At 52.5% G+C, this 18,151-nt stretch overlaps 7 protein-coding genes across 7 annotated transcripts; 3 read left to right on the top strand and 4 right to left on the bottom strand.

Annotated features, from left to right (window-relative positions):
- Nucleotides 1-594: 594 nt before the first annotated feature.
- AYO20_09770 (hypothetical protein) lies at nt 595-3,095 on the bottom strand (the record flags this gene model as incomplete). The annotated part of the gene is made up of 6 exons (XM_022648039.1): nt 595-699; nt 759-1,829; nt 1,880-2,181; nt 2,248-2,676; nt 2,810-2,925; nt 2,983-3,095. The coding sequence occupies 6 exons, from the start codon at nt 3,093-3,095 to the stop codon at nt 595-597; spliced, it is 2,136 nt and encodes a 711-aa protein (XP_022495999.1).
- Nucleotides 3,096-3,556: 461 nt separating this feature from the next.
- Nucleotides 3,557-5,672, top strand: AYO20_09769 (hypothetical protein; the record flags this gene model as incomplete). Its single annotated transcript, XM_022648038.1, has 6 exons — nt 3,557-3,904; nt 3,965-3,983; nt 4,031-4,521; nt 4,579-4,785; nt 4,836-5,347; nt 5,402-5,672. The coding sequence occupies 6 exons, from the start codon at nt 3,557-3,559 to the stop codon at nt 5,670-5,672; spliced, it is 1,848 nt and encodes a 615-aa protein (XP_022495998.1).
- Nucleotides 5,673-5,983: 311 nt separating this feature from the next.
- AYO20_09768 (hypothetical protein) lies at nt 5,984-6,584 on the bottom strand (the record flags this gene model as incomplete). Its single annotated transcript, XM_022648037.1, has 2 exons — nt 5,984-6,258; nt 6,389-6,584. 2 exons carry the CDS (start codon nt 6,582-6,584, stop codon nt 5,984-5,986), a joined length of 471 nt encoding a protein of 156 aa, XP_022495997.1.
- A 572-nt stretch (nt 6,585-7,156) lies between these two features.
- On the bottom strand, nt 7,157-9,097 carry AYO20_09767 (hypothetical protein; the record flags this gene model as incomplete). Its single annotated transcript, XM_022648036.1, has 5 exons — nt 7,157-7,603; nt 7,758-7,929; nt 8,009-8,581; nt 8,636-8,850; nt 8,912-9,097. The coding sequence occupies 5 exons, from the start codon at nt 9,095-9,097 to the stop codon at nt 7,157-7,159; spliced, it is 1,593 nt and encodes a 530-aa protein (XP_022495996.1).
- Nucleotides 9,098-9,981: 884 nt separating this feature from the next.
- Nucleotides 9,982-10,662, bottom strand: AYO20_09766 (hypothetical protein; the record flags this gene model as incomplete). The annotated part of the gene is made up of 1 exon (XM_022648035.1): nt 9,982-10,662. One exon carries the CDS (start codon nt 10,660-10,662, stop codon nt 9,982-9,984), a length of 681 nt encoding a protein of 226 aa, XP_022495995.1.
- A 3,578-nt stretch (nt 10,663-14,240) lies between these two features.
- On the top strand, nt 14,241-16,055 carry AYO20_09765 (hypothetical protein; the record flags this gene model as incomplete). Its single annotated transcript, XM_022648034.1, has 1 exon — nt 14,241-16,055. The coding sequence occupies one exon, from the start codon at nt 14,241-14,243 to the stop codon at nt 16,053-16,055; it is 1,815 nt and encodes a 604-aa protein (XP_022495994.1).
- Nucleotides 16,056-16,870: 815 nt separating this feature from the next.
- Nucleotides 16,871-17,929, top strand: AYO20_09764 (hypothetical protein; the record flags this gene model as incomplete). Its single annotated transcript, XM_022648033.1, has 1 exon — nt 16,871-17,929. One exon carries the CDS (start codon nt 16,871-16,873, stop codon nt 17,927-17,929), a length of 1,059 nt encoding a protein of 352 aa, XP_022495993.1.
- Nucleotides 17,930-18,151: the final 222 nt, after the last annotated feature.

Genomic DNA, 18,151 nt, shown 5'->3' with positions numbered 1-18,151 from the left:
CTTGTTGTACATGAAGCGTTTGGGGTTCATATGGGAAACCCAAATTCCCCACATTCCTTGGGTATATGGTACTGGGTAAGCTGGCACGGCGTGTTGGACTGGGCTCGGTCCGTATCATGTATACGGCCAGGTGACCGTGTCAGATGTAGGTCGACATGGCCCTATAATCACATTTCTGCCCACTGGAAAGCGTGCGAATCATGATCACGGACCGCGTGGGGGGCTTTCGGTCCGCAACTCCTCTCCGCACTATTCACTGGTTCAGCACTTCAACCAGGGCCGTAATCTTGTTTTGACAAGTATCACTGGTTCAGTGAGAACGGCGACACATCAATTCCCGTTGAAGATGGTATAGATGAATAAGTCTCTCTGTCTCGATCAGGTGATAGTTGGAGTAGCTCCTGGTCCATGGTCTGAAATGACTCCAGTGTAGAATGTACATCGAGTCATGGAAGCGGCCCGGCCTCGGTCGGGTCATCTCTGCTTCGAGGCTGAACTGCACAACACCGGACGATGCAACATTGAAAGTTTCGGACCATTCATCGAACGTCAGGACTTGATTCCGCACAATCGAATTACACATATAGCCCTGAATTAGGGATGTTGGAGAAGGAGACTTTCCCAAGTATTATCGTGTGTGCCCAAAGGGTCCAAGAATGGCAGCATATTCCAGTCGCCATCCACTGTTGTAAAGTCGCCCTAGATATGGTAACAGCTTAGCAAAGACCGAGACTGTTTACCTTGAAATGCCCACTTACCTGACCTAGTGCTGCAGAAACCGACCGAGGGTGTGCATTCTGGGGGCTCTCGTTGTCTGATCGCTTGCTCTGAGAATTTGTGCTTTGGTTCCCACACCCATGGCTAAATCTGGACGTCTGATCTTTATCGTGTCTTTTATTGGCAGCTTTGACGAATTTAGCAGCCAGGCCCACGGACTCTCTCGCTAAAGAGATGGATATTTCAGAAGAGGTCATGAAATCGATGTACCCAAAATGGCCAGCACATATGTCGAGTAGGCCAAGGTCGGCGCTTGCGGTGGGAAAGGTCGGATACTTCAGCACGTGGACAAACAAGCTCAGATGTGCATATATAGGATAAGTAACGGCCAGCCATGTAGGTGTAGCTGCATTTGTGGTTACTGTCCGGACGGCCAGTAGCATCTTCCGGGCTGCTTCCGTCACCGTCTTTGATGAAGAATGTAGCTGCGCCTCCAAGCCAGCATCTGAGCCACGATCGCAAAGCCGGGCGGAAAGCCAGGGGTAGAAAAAGTGCGAGTGAAGCGCCAATAAACTTCCATGGATTGCGAAGTAGAGATACAAGGTGTGGATACGATGGGCCATTGGATGTGTCTCCTCCGATAGTTTGGCGAGCGCACCAACCTGGAGGTCGTTCGGAAAATCATCAAGCAGGCTTTTGAGCTGTCGGTCAATGTCATTCACAACCCTAAGAAGGGCATGAGGAGATAACCTGTATGCCTTTGTTGACATGGTTTCCCGAAGTATTCGGGAGCATATCTTTGCATGCCGAGCTGCCAGAGTGTTGGCTTCTAGATATATGGTGCTGTTGGAAGGGACATGGGATGGGATTGATGCACGGATCATGTCGTCGTCAATCATCGATGGTCTTCCGCTGACGAGACAGAAATGCTTTTCTAGCGCATAAACTGCCCACCACACCCATGTCTTTTTCAGACGGTCGTCGGACGAGGAACTCGTTCGATGGTCCGACTCCTGATCAAGATGTAAGCCCTGCGTTAGTGCCGCATGCACCGCATTATGGCACAGCACGCGCTGAATGTCAGGGCTTCCAAGTCCCTCGACGTAGCAAGCCTAAGGTTCCGAGGATCAGCTCCATCTTGCAAGTCAGGAAGGCTCATTACCATCAATGCCAGTGCTTGGACGACCATAAGTCTTGAAGGCGACAAGAGGAGTCCAGTCAAGACCGACAACGCGTTCACGAAATAGCCTTCCCAAGCCTCTTTTCGGACTGCATGGAATGGAATCTTCGCAGTCTTGAGCAATATGCTTCGATAACCAGCCGCAAACACGACGTTGCGGAGAGCGATCTCGGCATAATCATTGCGGGAGGAGGAATCGTCGAGAAAATGCGCTTGAAGCTGGGCTTCAAAGTCTGGGCGATGGATGAGACCCAAGCGAGCTTCCCAGCAATTTTCAAAGAATGCTGTGCAGGTTGTCATTAGACTAGGATCCTCACTGTTGCTGTTGTGTTGGTGCGGGAAGAACTCACCGTTGACATACTCCCAAGCGGTTTCCTCGCTCGGCTCTGCTCTCGCTGCGCCCAGGCTAGGCCACGGGCTGGTTGGGGTCCATGGTTGAAGGCTTCTACCGAATCTCTCTGCAATGTCGGCAAAAGCGAGGCTGGCGGTCGTCTCACACACCCATGCGACCCCAGCATTAGAACAAGTTGACAGCCAGACCCGGGCGTCCTCCACCTCAGTCACGCTGCCCACTAGAGTATTTGAGCTATCAGAGATATCGACTCCAGCATGGCTCGCAGTCGCAGTTTTCTCCAGGGATGGCGATCCTGCCGAGAGGTGTAACTGTGCTGGACCCAACGAGCATTCGCTGTCTTGTGCTCTTGGAGCCCGTGAAGGTGATATTGAGTTCGAGGTCGCAGGGATGGTCGGGGTAGTAGTTGTTGCAACACCTTCTCTTACTATACCAATAATAGGATCGGCACTGGTTGATGAGGACGGTCTCTCGACAGAGGTACAGGAAGGGTTTGACAAGTCGTGCCTAGCTTCCTGGTCTTCTGACGGGGCCACTGGTGGCACCACATCTCTGCTAACAGCCGTATGATTGTGGTTGTCTCGCGTCGTCCTTGTCCTTGTTCGACGCTGCTTGGGTGGATAGACACATTCTGCTGACGACTTTGCACAATGTCTGCATGGATGGCCACCAGAGCCTAGAGGGAGTTTAGGCGAACAGCAGGTTTCAAATGGCTGAGGGCCTAGCAACTTACATCTCACTTTCCGGAGCCTGCAAGCTCGACAAGCAATAGGTACTCTGTCGCTTTTCTGCTTTTCCGACGGTGTAGGCATTGCAAGTTGTGTTGCGCATCAACAGAGACTGCATGGTGAGGAGGTGGGGGCATTTTGGGATGGATAAGAGAAAATCAGCCTGGGCGGCATCTGAGAGGCAGCTGGGAGGTGCTTGTCGTTAGAGGGGACCCTAGGTGCCCATGTGCCTAGCCTCCCTCCCCCCGCCTGAACCCCCAACTTGGCAACCTTGTTAATGGTTACCTAAGGCAAGTACCTAGGTGGTAATGGGTGGTAAGGGTGGTCACTAGTGGACATCTAGCACCTCCGCACCTCCACGTCAAGCCCCTCCGCACCTTGACCCTCTACCTCGGAGCACCGCCTGGATGGCCTCAAGCCTCATACTTGGACGTGCTGCCCCGTCACCTGTTCTCGTATAGAGAACTTTACCGGACTCCTGCTACCCTCACAATGGTTTTCTCCTGCTACTATAAAATGTATCGGCCGTGAAATCAATATTACAGGAAAAGCAACCAGCAGCACTCAACTACTGTCCTCATGGATGACCCAGAATCCATCCACTTTGAATCCAGTTCACATCCAAACGATCCAAGCTGTTCCTTCGACAGTCTCTGCTTCCCAGATGTCCTTTTTGACGACGGTATTTTTGACGACGGAGATCTGTGGCCTCTCTCTGAAGGCTTCTTTGACCCTGCTGGAGACCTATCGGCCCTTGACACATTGCTTCAGATTGGCGCACCAGAATCTCTAGAAGAAAACGACGACTTGATACAAGACCTATTCATCTTCCCTACAGAAAATCCGCCTCCTATCGGGGAATATCGTGGTACCCATTTAAATGAGGGCGCCGACGCAGTGACGCATAGTCCTCACGGCCTTGAAAGCGTAAGTGGCACGACGGGCAGATCCAACTTCGATCAGGCATGATACTGATTGTCTGGACAGATACTTCCAAACCACTACGGTGCGTGTGTTCCATTTCGACACCTCTTCTCATAGTGACTTTGGCAGGGTTTGGATACTGGCTCTCAATCTGTTCTGGCCCGGGAGTTGCGTGGATTTGCCAAAAACACGGATCTGACGAGTTTGCTGAAATCGCCGAGGAAATGAGAGCCAGCTGGGCGCGGCAGTTGAAACTAGAGCACACTCAGCCCATGTCTCAAAGCGCTGAGCCCGAGCCGTCACTTGCTTGGTTGTATTGCGAAGCCTATTTCGAGCGTTCAGTGGACAACCTCTGGGAGAGCGTCTACCGACCGGAGTTCGAACAGCACTTACGGTCTCACCTTTCCGGAAAAGGACAGGGTGACGACCCTGCTTGGTACGCTCTGCGAAATGTTGTCTACGCTGGGGGTTGTCGGATGTATCGCTCCCAATTTCCAGAAGCCAACTCTTCCGACGTTCAAAGAGAATCCTGGAGCTATTTCTCCAATTCCTTGTCTGTTCAGAGCGAGTTGTTACTCACCAGACCAACACTGCTCTCAGTTCGAGCTCTACTGACAATGGTGAGCACATGAGCTGCTACATCTCGAAGAGAGGGTGCTAAGTATCGATAATCTCAGGCTCTGTTTGCAGAAGGTCTAGCAAGCCCAGCATTGAGCTCAGGCCTGGCGTCAAATGCAGCACTTCTTGCTCAATCCCTAGGTCTTCATCGGAAGCGAGTTGATGCCGACGCTGTTGAACATTCGGAAGCGCTTCAGTCTACTTGGCTCTTCTGGGCGGTGTATTGCACCGAGAAACACATCGCACAGCGTTGTGGCCAACCTTCTGTATGTGCGATCAGAGCTTTGACGAGACTATCAGCTGACCCGTCTCCAAGTTGATTGACGATGATGACATTAGTTGCGACATACCCGAGACAGTCCACCCAGGGAGCACCATTGAAACTGAGACGCTCACCTACATAATCCAGACCTGTCGGTTCTACCACCAGATCAGTAAGCAGATGCTCACTACCCGAGCGCTTGAAGAGCCTCCGGAGAGGATGCTCAGCCTCGTGGAGCAATTTGACAACCAACTCCAAGCATGGAAAGAGTCAATACCGCTACAGCTCCGGCCCACCGATTTCCTAAAGCAATTCAAGATGCCAGGGAACAGGAAGGCTTTGGGACTAATGACGGCACACTGTTCCTTCTACGATCTTGTCATGGCGACACATTCAACTTTTCTGTACCCGTGGGTCATAGAATCGTTCTCCGACTGTGGAGATACAGAACTGGCTCAGCAGATCAAAAAGCAAATCCACGCCAGTTCGCATTTGGTCGCAAACGCCGCACGGAGTCTTATTGTCACCGTACGGAGTTTGGATATGGACAGTGTTGGTACCCAATCGTGAGTGTGCAACACTGACGTCTATCCGATATACTGCTGAAACCATTTTCCCAGGTTTGCGTTACATTTTCCCATGCGGGCCTTTGTGAACCTCTTCGTCTTCGTCCTCCAAAACCCACGATCGCCTTCGGTCCAGTCAGACCTGGCGCTCCTGGACGTGGCGGCGGGGTTTTTCGGCCAGATGGAATTCATCACAGGGTCCAAGATCAGTTTCCCATTTGCTCGAGACATTGCGGCCCTCGCTCGAAGCGTCGTTGCCGAAGCCCAAAGAACCTCATCTGAAGCCTCTGGACAGATGACTCGCAATGTCCAAATGAGTATTTGACACGCACGAAATTAGCATATGCCAGGTAAATTTTGAACTAACTACCTCACTACATGGGCACAAGTTAACAGCGTTGCAGAGATGCAATAGAGGCGTCCAGGCAAGACTGCCAATATTGATTGGGACTTTTGGATCAATGCGACTACCAAGCGACTCGATTGCACTCTCTCCGACCATAGAGCCGGCAGCCCGGAATACTTTTGAAACGGCTCCACGGGCCAGCATTCATCTTGCGGCAACCCTTGCCCAATATATCCACACCTTTGCCGGCGACATGGGATTTCCACATCCGACAGAAGCAGCTCGATCGTCTAAACATGCGCAAGAATTGGTTGCCCAGCCGCACCTGGCACGATTGGCTGATAATAACGAACCCGGGGGCCTTTGACCGTATCCTGGACGACGATGGCGCGGCCGATGAACTCGAGCGCCGTCGCCTTTCCACCAAGTGGCTTCACGACGGCACCTCCCACGATCAACAGATCCAAGTCCTGTCCGTCGTCGGCATCGTTGAAATAGATCTTGCGGAGCTCGTGACTTCGAATCTCAAATTTTTCCCAGATGCCGTCGCGTGACGAGGCGATGTCTGCATTCAACACCAAAACAAACGTATCAGACACGGAATTCCATGATATCTCTCTGAATTCTTGCCGTGTTGGGCATGGCAGGAGCGGGTTATGGAGGTGAATGTAACACAACCGAAATACAGAACGTACCTTGTCCCTGGAAATATCCCGACGACGAGAAAAACTTTGCATCCTCGGTGAACACTTCTTGGACCAGCCGAGAGCCAGCTTGTGGCGATTTGCTATCGAGCAGTTGGAAGAGCAAGTCTACCAACGTCCTCACCTCCCCTTTGAGGCTTGCGGGCCAGCTGACGCCGACACTGGCGTTGTGGTTGCTAGACGACATTTGATCCCAAGTGAGACTTGTGTCTTGATTTCCCACGCACGAGACGAATGAAGCTTTGACTCGATAGATATAGGGTATCTCGAAGGCTATGCCATGTATAACAAGCACGATTGTTATATCTCTTTTCCGCATTCAATATATAAATCACACATATATATCGTGGCAAGCGGAAGTATACAGACTCCATCCATCCATCCTTGGAAGAGGTTTCGGGCCGAAGAACGCGTCTATTTTATTGGACGTTTGTGCAAAAGATTTACCCACGAGTCAATATGCCGAATGTTCAGAGCGAGCAGCAAGCTTTGTCTCAACGGTCTTTCTGTCAGGACCTATAACCTTGGGCTGTGGAAGACTTTGAAACATAACCATACGAAGGACTTGACTGCAAAGGTAATATATTGAATAGGCAGCTTCTGTGGCTCGGAATTGAATCACGTCGAACTTTTTACTCGGCCCCAGCAGAAAAAGTATACATCTCGACAGCCTTGCGTTGCAGTTGGTCCTGCACGTTGGTATCTACATCCTATATGATCTCTACCGTGCAGCATGCTACCCGGCAGAGCTTCAGTGTCTCAGTCTCGCAGGACACCGCCCCTGGCGCGGAGCTTCTCGCCGTAGATCTGGAGCGCCAGAATGATCAGGCCCCCCGACGCGACGATGGCGGCCTGCACACCAAACGAGACGTCGAACCCGGATCGCAGGCCCCAGCCCTGCTGGAAATACCCCACGGAGAAGCCGCCGATGATGCGTGCAAAGTTGAACCACGCCGACACTTCGCCGGGAGCGTTGCGGTAAGAGTCGAGCGCGTAGGCGAACAGGGGCACCGAGAACATCATGACCGCGGCGGTGTACATGGCCCAGCCGAAGGCGACGGCGACCCATGACAGATGCTTTTCCAACGCCTGTCCCACGAGGATGAGGCCCGGGACGGTGAGCAAGAGGGTCAGGTAGACTGGGGGCAGACGAGCTTCGGGCTTGAAGACCCCGTGGTGCTGGCGGACATAGCGGGCGGTGGTCCACTAGACAGAGAGAATTGGTTTTTCTTTTCAGCATTCACTTTCCATCTTGCTCATATGTCTTTTTTGATGTGGACAAATGTCGATATGTTTATTTCGTGAAATGGCATGAATAAAGGGTGCAAAATATGGGGGAGAGGGATGGAAAAAAACTCACGTCGTTGATGAAATGACCCAATGTCTCGCCGATCAGCACGGCAATAATGGGCGCAAAATACAAGTAGCCCGTGGAATTGAGGCTCATTCCATAGCCACCCGCGGACACGGGTTCGGCGAAGAGGATGGCGGACGACTGGTTGATGCCGATCGCCCACATACAGCTCAACAAGCTGGATTTTGGACCGTTGTTAGCATGCACCTATAGGGCTTCAAAAGGAGGAAGGGGGTTTCCCCTGCGAAGAGACTAACTAGAATGCCAACAACGGGATGATGATGGGTTTGAGCAAGATCTCAAACACGCGGAGGAACGAGGTTGCAAAACTGGCAAAGTATCGACGGTGGACCCGAAACTGCCACCAACCGACGAGTCGCAGGATCCTGGTCCCGCGCGGGGGTTGCTCTGACAGCGGCAGGTCCCTCCGATAGAAGGATTCGTCGAGGAAGAGGGCCAGACAGAGCAGAACCAGGGCCTCCAGGCCAAACACGACCCAGAACGTGGCTCTCCACGACCCCGTGGCGGCAATAATGTACGAGCCAAACATGGGCGAACAGTACGGGCAGACCTGCACGGCGAAGATCCAGATGCCGATCTTCCTCGCCTGTTCGTGGAGAAAGAAGACATCTTGGATAAAGGCCAGGCCGACCGCAGGGCCGGAGCTGAGGAAAACCCCCATCAACGCGCGAAGGCCGTAGTATCCGGCAAAATCGGGGACGAGGCAAGTCGCCAGAGTGAGAAAGGTGCCGATGAAACTGGTCCAGAACAACACGGGAGCCCTGCCCCAGAAGTAGATCAGGGGAATCCAGACGAGTCCTCCGATCCCACTGAGAAAGAATACAGTCAGCCCATTCTTTTCAGGGGATACAGCAGAGACGTACTTCATCAAAACATTGAGATTCCCTGCGTAGTTGACGTGGACGGGAGAGAGATGCCACTCAACGCCCTGGAGACCGACACTCGGGACGCCCGCGGCAGTTTGATAGTCGCTTTGAAACGCCGCAAGGCTGATGGCGAGCAGGAGGAGATTCTTCTTGAGATCGGACCAGTTCAACGGGTCATTGGGATCATCCGTGGGCTGTGGGACGAGGACAGTCTGTAAGAGGAGGGAGAGCGTCAGTCATTTCATTATTGGGGTCGGGAAGGGAGTCACTGACATGGCCATCCCTGGTCAACTTCAAATTGGTTCCTCCTGATTGCCCCTTGACGTGGCCAACGTCAAGGAGTACAGCGCCATTGCCTTGTTCGACGACGACAGCGCCGGGCACGCTTTGGCATTCTTCAAGCTCGACAGCTTTGGCTTCTTCAACATCGTCGTCTTTACCTGCTCGAGGCATTCCCATGGTGTGAAAACACGGATCGCCTTTGACCGTGAGAATAGAAAGAAGGTCAGAGTGCCACGTTGATTATTAGCCAGCCAGCGAGCGAGCAAGCGAACTTCGGAGGAGATTCCTTTTCATGTGGGCGGAACATCATCTGGTTTCGGTTGCACCTCCATACTTGTAGTAGACGGCAAGATATGGAGAAGCCCCCGGGCCTTGTGGAGAGAGGGAGAGTAAAAACCGGGGTCGATCCGGGGTATTACCACGCGCGGGTGTCTGCGTCTCTGTGTTCTCTCCCTCGACGTCTGGAGCCTGGGGTATTTTCGTCGTCTCTTCGGGCCGACAGAAACTGACTGGTCTGCGGGCCGAGAGCGAGAGCGACCACTCAAAATCATGCTCCTTTTTACCTCGTACACAAAGTCATGTATCTCCGCGAGTCGGAAACTGGTCGTGGCACGTGGCATTAATTGCCCTCACGGGCCGAACTACAACATTACTTGACCGGCTCCAGAGGTGCCAGGACGGAGGAGGAGGGACTCCCAGCACCATCAGTGAAGTACCTTAGGTAATCATATCCTTTCTCTATTCGTGTATAGGGCAGGTATCTAGCTACATATAGACTAGCTTCACTACACGTGGCCGCTAAATGTAGTATAGCTCCACTACGACGCCCTGGACGCCGTACCTTGTAAGGCTCAGTGCTCGACATGTTTTACCTCGTAAATGAAACAGAGCTGAGATGTCCAGTTGCCTGTTACTTGGCGGACAACTTTGTAATTGATAGCTTGGCGGTTTGCCCTATAAGACTTATGGTACCGACAGGCATATACCCCATCACTCCCCTAAAGACAAGTCGCAGGAGTAAGTCACCCCTTACCACCCGGGGCCATCAACATTGTACGGGCTCACATGTACTCGGGGGTCCTATTCCGAGGACCAATTTCCTTCCTGGTCTTGATCCGTCTGGCCTCATCTTTCGACAGTCCTTCACTGCCATCAGGCAGCATCTTGGCAAGGATCTCAGCGGACCATTCCTCGGGGTCGAAGTCGGTGCCAATCGGGTTCTGCACGAACAACGAACTCCTCATGAATCGGTCGGCCTCGTCAGGGAGGTCGAAATTGTCCACTTGGAGCTCGACTTTGTTCCCGTCGGGATCCTGGTAGTACATGCTCGTGGTCATGCCATGATTGACGCACCATATGGGGACGATGGGCTTCTCTCGCTCCTTCAGCGCGCGATACGTCCGTGCCAAATCCGTCAATGTGGCGTATGTATACGAGGTGTGGTCAAGCCCGGCGGTGTTTGGGCTCGCCTCTCGTGGTGTGATTTCGGGCTTGCGGACAATGGCTATTCGGTGGTGCTCATCGTCATATCGCAGCATGGCAAAGTAATCTGCTTCGAGGATGACCTCGGCCTGCAGCATGTCCACATAGAAATCCACCATGCGCCGATAGTTGTCCTCGGTTGTTTTCAGGACCACATGAGCAAAAGCAGAGGGCCTTGGGTGTGACCGCTTCGTTGGCTTTGGAGTAAGGGTGTTGTTAGAATAGCTGTCGCTCTGATCTAAAGTCTTCGAGGGTGACATGGTGGGAAGTCCGGGATCGGCAGGGAGACAACAGCACCAATGAAGATGAGGGCATGATGAGAAGTCGTGCAACGAGTATGATTTATATCATGTCTTGTTTATGGCCTGCATGGACGCTAATTCCGAGGTTTCGGGCCGTACTTGATCACACCTCCCTCAAGCACGGAACGGGAGGGGCATTTCATCTCAGCGAATTTCGTCGATCGTGTCCTTCAGACAACATCGTGCCGCTAGCCGCGTCACCGCCTTATGGACCAGGACTTGCTGGGAATGATGGGGATTTGTCTGCGAAGCGCAGTGAAAGGGACGAACGGAGTCTGTAAAAGCATCATTGCAAGTTGAGAGAATTCGGGAACTCCTGTGTATACTGTCCTGCTGGGACACCAGGATGTATATTCTTTCAGTCATACGAGGACGATGATTGGACCCCTTCACGACTACTTCTCTAAGCAGCAGGACAGAGAGGAATGTGAATGTTGACGAAAAGCAACTCGGTTGTCTGCGATTTAATATCCTCACTGCAGGGGGATGCCAAGACGATCCTGTCGCACGGGATGGACTGGTTACAAAGTACCTCGTAGGTGCTTCGGAGGAATACTTAGGCCCCCGAGCGTATTTGATCCAGGCCCCGTAGGCGACCCCGCAGCCCGAACTAGCCCTCCGTGGTCGGGCCTTTAGAGGGGCAGCATTTCCAGAATGCACCTAAGGCACTTCGTACCTGGCTCGCTGGGTACCCTCTTGGAGATACCCACGTACCTAAAAGTACTTGCCCCTCCCACGCGACGCTCTGGCGCTCTCGTGCTCGGCTGGGTCCCTTGATACCCGTCAGCCCGTCGACGTATCCCCGTAAAGTGAAAGGAAATGGCTATGGACCAAGTACAGCTCAGGCTGCATATAATAGAGATATATATAAATTTAGATCTCTGTTGATACAGCACATATGGCAGTATCAATGCTTCGGGTTTCACCCTTGTCAATCAACGCAGGGGAAGGGAGCGAGGTCAAGTACAGTTCTTGCATGATCTCGCGGCCATTCGCTTTCTGTCAATGGATTGTGAGGGCGCGTCGACCTCGTAAAGGTTAATTACAGCATCAACCAACAGATCAAGGTCGATGGCATGGCTCTGTACGGATTGATCGCACAAACAGAACGATACGTCGACGAAGCGCCGTTGGCCAGACCTGCACCCCTTGAGCGTGCATGGTCTGAGCATTGCCCGATACCAAAGACAAGAAACGACACAGTAAACAGTGCATTTCCTGCGTCTTTCACTGATGGCAGCAAGCATCCAAAGCGGCTGCCAACATGACACGTCAGGTCACTAACAGTAATGCGGAAGAAGATCTACCTGAGTCGATTAGGATACCGAGAGGGTTTTGGCGATTGGCCGAACAGCCGCTCCAGAACAACAACCAGCCACCCCCCATTTTTGTACCCTGCGCGAATCGGCCAAAAATAGGCTTGGAGGCGAGTTCCTGGGAATCCAGTCGATTTTCGATCAAAGGGTTATCCTGTTGCACCACGTCATGAGGAAATTTTTTGAGAAAAGTGTGTGTGTGTTTTTATCTAACCAAAGCATCGCGCGATGTGCTGGAAAAGAAAGATGAACGGACCAATACCCCGTTAGCTGATTCCAGGCCACATGGATGAGAGGGCGAGAATCTGTAGATCAGTTCCAGACCTCGGGTTTCGACGGGAGTGGATGGGCTTGGACCTGTGGCACTGACTCTTGCAGCACTGGGCATAAGGTGACCCCTAATACCACGGGCAGCAACGCAGACAAAACAATACCAAGCAACAGTTCGAGAACAATGAGTAAAGTAGAGATCACCCGACAGGGTTTGGCCGACGGAGGACATACATACCAGTGTTACTCAAAGTGCGAGGTATAGCCAACTCCGGCCCCCTGCCTTCGATTGGCAATGGAGACCGTTGCCACAAGCATCCAGGGTCGCCAGAGATTTATCTTGTCTGACTAATTGCCCGATGCTTGGTGGTCTCTCGTGACATAGACAACATGGTGAGCCAGATTATTTCGACCGCCCAAAGGATCCAAGTCTCTTTCAAGAACCAAAATGTCTGACTACCACGGAGACTTGATTTGTTGGCTCTCGAAGTTGATGTGGTCATCGTCTATTGCAGGATGAATTTCACCCAGGTGGAAAGAGAAAAAAGTGCTGACTTCGCGCCATGGTTGGAGATCCCTGCTCCTACTGGAGAATGGGTCAGGACTGTTGGGGTTTGGAAACAGCCCAGTCTTGTAGTAGTCAATCGTAAAAGGCGCGGCTCCAATTACAGAGCAAGATGATGGTTGTCCGCAAGATTGCGCCAGTGGAGAACGAGCAAAATCAGCGACAAGAGCTGTTTCTTTCTGCACGAGAGGCCAGTGCGGGTGCTTGTCATTTAACAATCAGGGCCTCGCCACTAATTAACACTTGAGCATGGATGACCAGAGGGAGAATCGCTGAACGGATAGAGAAGGACGGGGATCGGGGGTCGAGGAATGAGGACCGCAGGCTAGAGCATCACTATTAGTGCAAAAAAGCCCAGACCGGATTGAACGAACTTGTAAGAACTAGGTTTGTATACAGGCCCGGGAGAGTGGTTAGAGTGAAGGTTGCAGGGGTCAAGAAATGAACTGAACCAAAAGACAGCGGTGCCAATCGAGAGTGAAGCTGCTGAATCTGAGACGCTCTCTTTGCCTCTCTCCAACAAGGTGAACAACAGGTCAAACTGCGCACCCTCGCACCTTGCACCCTGCACCTTGCGCTTCGCAGCTCGCGCCTCTGCAGCCTCTGCAACCTTGCGACCCTCACGCTAAATCGCTAAATCGACACGGACTACCACCATTACTCAAACTCGACCCTCAGCACCACCACCTCCTCCCTCCCATCATTCATCCTCACCATCATCACCAAACCCCCTTCCATCTCTCCTGTTGTTCTGCTGCGTCGCACGGATCCCGATTTCTTCGTTATCTTCCAGGCTGCGTTTAGTTGTTCCAACCCGGAGCTGGCCAAGTCCTCCAAGCGGATCTCTCGAATCCTGCCCTGCCCTGCCTCGCCTCGCCTCGCCTCGCCTGACCTCCGCCTCCCGAATTGCGAACTCCGCGTCCTCGAGTCCAGCCGCCACAGTCTTTACTAATTCCCCCTACTCTTGCTGTTCGAATTCTCGTCCGCGAAGTCGTTGCTCATCAAAAACCATCAAAGGAACAATCTTCCACATTTATTGGCTGTCCGACACCCAGACTCTTCGCCCAACCTAGAAACCTCCTTCACCCTCTGCTCCTCATCGTCCGATCGACACCAACCCTCCACCGATCTGTCTCCTTCGCTTGATGGCTGCTAGTCCTTGCATATTTTGATACTTTGTGGATAGCCAGACAAGATCTTGTCTTGGTGACAGCATCGGCTGTCTGACGACGCCGCAGCTTAAGTACTGGTGGACGTGACAGGAGTTGCCACAGCTCATACCCCCATTGCGCTGTGAGAAATCCCAGGACAAATATACTTATCGCAGTCCAACCTCAAAAGCTAAGGACATCGAGGCATTGCATGGTGGAGAACTATTGGGCAACATGAGAGAAGTCAACTTCAGCATACCCAATGTCAATAAGGCCTCTGTCCATATTACCACCACTCTTTATGACCGTCGAGCCCTGGACTGCACCTCGACCCTCCCCCTTATCAATTCCCTCAATCACTTGGCATACCTGACGACTTCTTCTGCACGTATTCGAGATATCCTTACAGTCGATGGCGGCGTTGAGCGCCTGGTCTGCATATTAAAGGAGGGTCGGAGCAAAGATGAAATGCACATGTGGAAATGGAATCTTGCTTTTCAATGCATCGTGAATATTGGTGTCCGAGGGTCAGAAGGTGTGCGCACGCGTGTCGTGGAAGCAGATATGGTACCTGTTATCGCGACAATCTTGTGGGACTACATCTTGGTCATCGAGATGGAAAAGGCAAAGGCCGATGCTGAGCAGGAGAAACGCAATGGCTCCAAGCACTCAGGGAGTTTCAAGTCCTCCAAACTATCTCGAGAACTCGCACAAGATCCCGCAACAAGGACGTCCTTCTTCGAGCATCTGCACGCGGCTACCGATCACCGTTCCAATCGTCGCCAAGCTCCTCCACCGTCCTTGGATCTCCCACAATCCTTTTCGCAGAGTTTTGGTGCCACAGAAACAGCCCCTGCGGAAGGAGGAAGCATCATGCCTCCCAGCGTTTTCACGTCACCTCCCGAACGGACCATGTTTCCTCGTCGTGAATTGCACCATCACAACCGTGGTCAAGAGAGCAGGAATTCTTTCCACAGGTCTCTTAACCTGCAACCACCGGCTACTGCGGTACCCTCGATGGATGCTTCCGACGGATTCTCTTTGCGACCTGTCCGGGAGGTGGATAGACTGCCTTCAATGCTACCACCCCTAAACACGGGGGTGACATCTCATCCCGACTCACCGACTACTCCATCTGCACCACTTCATCGCGGAATGCTCTCTCCTGTTGGCCGCCGTGTGAGAAGGCCGTCCATTCGACATCAAAATTCCACCGGCGATAACGACGATATTGGTATGGAGGACGTGGCTGGCCCCGACGACGACCTCCTGGATCCCGAGGCTCCAGCTGATGGTCGTAGCAGGGTCCAAACTCGGGATCCTAGTCCTCATGATCTTCACGAATTGGATGGCCGGCAACCACTGACGCTCGCCATACCTCCGCAGCAGGCCCGAGAAATTGACAACAATGTGGATATTGCGCAGCAGACACCGATCACCGCAGGTATGGGCAATCCCTTGGGGGCAGCTGGTCTCGAGGCATTGGGGGCGTCGCCTATCCCCCCTCCGCCTGCCACTGCTGCTTCTCCTGCAATCCCTCTTAACGCATATCCCAATTTCTTCCTAAGAAACGCCACTGCCACTGCCACAACAGCCCTGATGCCCCGCGATGAGGATGTTTTAATGGGCTTGCAATTACTTGCTTACATCTCCAAATACTGCTACCTACGGCATTACTTCCAAGCCACGCATTTAGTTCCCCGACTTAGGATCGATCGAGAGGTTGAGAAAATTTACGGGCCTATGCGAGGCTGTGCACCTCTTCCAGAACCCACCGAAGACGAAGACGAAGAGTTTCTGCAACCCGACGACTACAATATTTTCCCCCTGGTGGAGAAGTTTACCGTTCGTCACCACTCCAAAGATATGCAATATTGGGCATGCGTGGTCATGCGCAATTTGTGCCGCAAGGACGACGCCCGGGGAGGAATTCGTCAATGCGCCAACTACAAGTGTGGGAAATGGGAGGAGTACACACGCCAGTTTGCCAAATGCAGGCGGTGCCGTCGCACGAAATACTGCAGCAAAGTTTGTCATTTAATCCCCTAATGTTCGAGATGCTGAGACTAACTGCGTTTAACTAGGAATGCCAGCGGGAATCGTGGAGCATGCATAGGCACTGGTGCCACCTGGAAAATGCATATCTCAATCGCAGGGCCAATGCATAAGTTGCACGTTTGTGATTGCATAGCCGTGGAGTATTTGGACCGAGCGTCATTGGCGTTGGCGCCGTGGAGTTTATTGACATTTCAAGGCATGAAGCTTTGAGCATGGTTTTCCGCATTCAGCCTTTGGCAAAACACCCAGCACGATTGATGTACAGCGAATCGATATTGTTGAACGAAGTATGCAAAGACTTTGAGAGTATATATCATCAACGAATGGAGCGGAGGACGTGGCGTTGACGCGGGAAAAACGGACCTGTCCACGACGACGATGAGCAGCGGAGGTGTTTTTGGATTGCTGGACCTTTACGCTGGATCTCGTCGACGGTCTGGGCACGGGGCTGCTGGTCTTGCGAAGATTGTTACTGACACACTAGATGTGTAATATGACGAGCCGAGTAGTGCACAAAATGATGAATATTGAGATAGTTAACCTGCATCTGTATCAACTCTGTTTTTGATGTCCCGTTCTTGCGGTCGACTGACAACTCGCAGTCTATTGCTTGCAGCGTCGAGAGGGTTTTCGGAGCTCGCCGCTCGCTGATACCAGTCAAATCTTGTAAATATATATCAAGGTCACTACCACCCAACTACCACCCATTGATAAGTTCTTTTCCTGCCAGTACGCCGCCTCGAAATAGTAGCAGCTTTTAAATCGTCCGTGATCCTTTGGCGTTGGGTCTGAGTTGTCCAGTCAATATGGGGTCTATCGAGGGTGTCGACACCGCCATACAATTGCCTGTCATTGACATTTCAGAATTCAGTCTCGAGGTTGGGAAGCGGGTATTGGAGGCTGCGACCAGGTTCGGCTTCCTCTACATCGATACCAATGGCACCGACTTCACGCAGAGCATGGTGGATCGGGAATTCGACTTGTCTCGCCAGTTCTTTGCTCTTCCTGAAGCAGAAAAGGAGCATTATCGGATCGACAAGACGGATCGAGGCTGGGCCGGGTTACACGGTGAAAACCTCGACCCCAAGACGCAGCGCAAAGGCGACTTTAAGGAAGCTTTGAACATTGGAGAGTTCCTGAATGGAAAGCCGCAACAGCCCCTACCCAAGGTTCTGGGGAGCTATTTTGATGAGTTGGCCGAGTTCGAGAGGGCGTGCAAGAAAGTCTGCGATCGGGTGCTTGACCTTCTTGGATTGGCACTCGAGGTTGAAGAGCGCAGTTTCTTTTCGTCACGGCATACCCAACCCAGCGGGTGCACCGTCCGCCTCCTGCACTATCCTGCCATCCCTGCCGATGTAGACTATCAACCAGAAATCGATCTCAGAGCTGGCGCTCACTCCGACTACGGAAGCATCACCTTGCTGTTCCAGCGACCCTCACAACCAGGTCTCCAGATCCGAACCCCGGGGGACACCTGGGCACCTGTTCCCATTATCCCCAGCGGATATCACTCCAAGACATTCCCGCCGATCCTCGTCAACATTGGCGATTTGCTGTCATACTGGACCAACGGAATCTTGAAGAGCACGGTACACCGAGTCATCTTTCCCAAGGAGGAAAGAAGAGGGGGCGAGGACCGGTACTCGATAGCATATTTCTCCCACCCAGGGAATGATGTGGAATTGACACCTATCCCGAGTAAACTGGTAGCACGGCACAAGCTGGACGAAGACAAGGAGGTGGGATATGGAGGCGGCGCGACCAGCAAACGAGCTATAACGGCCAAAGACCATCTATTGTCCCGGCTGGATGCAACCTATGGATTTCGGGGAGCACAGGGCAGGGAAGTAGAGAGCGCTCACTGAATAACAGGGAGGAGAAGCCGTCGCTTTCACTTCCAGCAAACCATCAGACTTGTTGTAGATGGTATAGTACGACGTACAGCCTTGCGAATGCGATTCCGAGTATTACGAGTACTCAGTAAACGAGTCTACGTGACGAGTACGACTATGCGCCTCATCTGAAGATGGGGCTGCGTAGGCGGAGAAAGAGACGCAGCGGGCACCAGTCGGGTTCCCTCCCTGGTT

Source organism: Fonsecaea nubica (assembly GCF_001646965.1).
Source record: "Fonsecaea nubica strain CBS 269.64 chromosome Unknown Scaff94, whole genome shotgun sequence".
In the NCBI taxonomy this organism is placed as follows: Eukaryota; Fungi; Ascomycota; class Eurotiomycetes; order Chaetothyriales; family Herpotrichiellaceae; genus Fonsecaea; species Fonsecaea nubica.
This window is presented reverse-complemented; position numbering and strand designations above follow the sequence as displayed.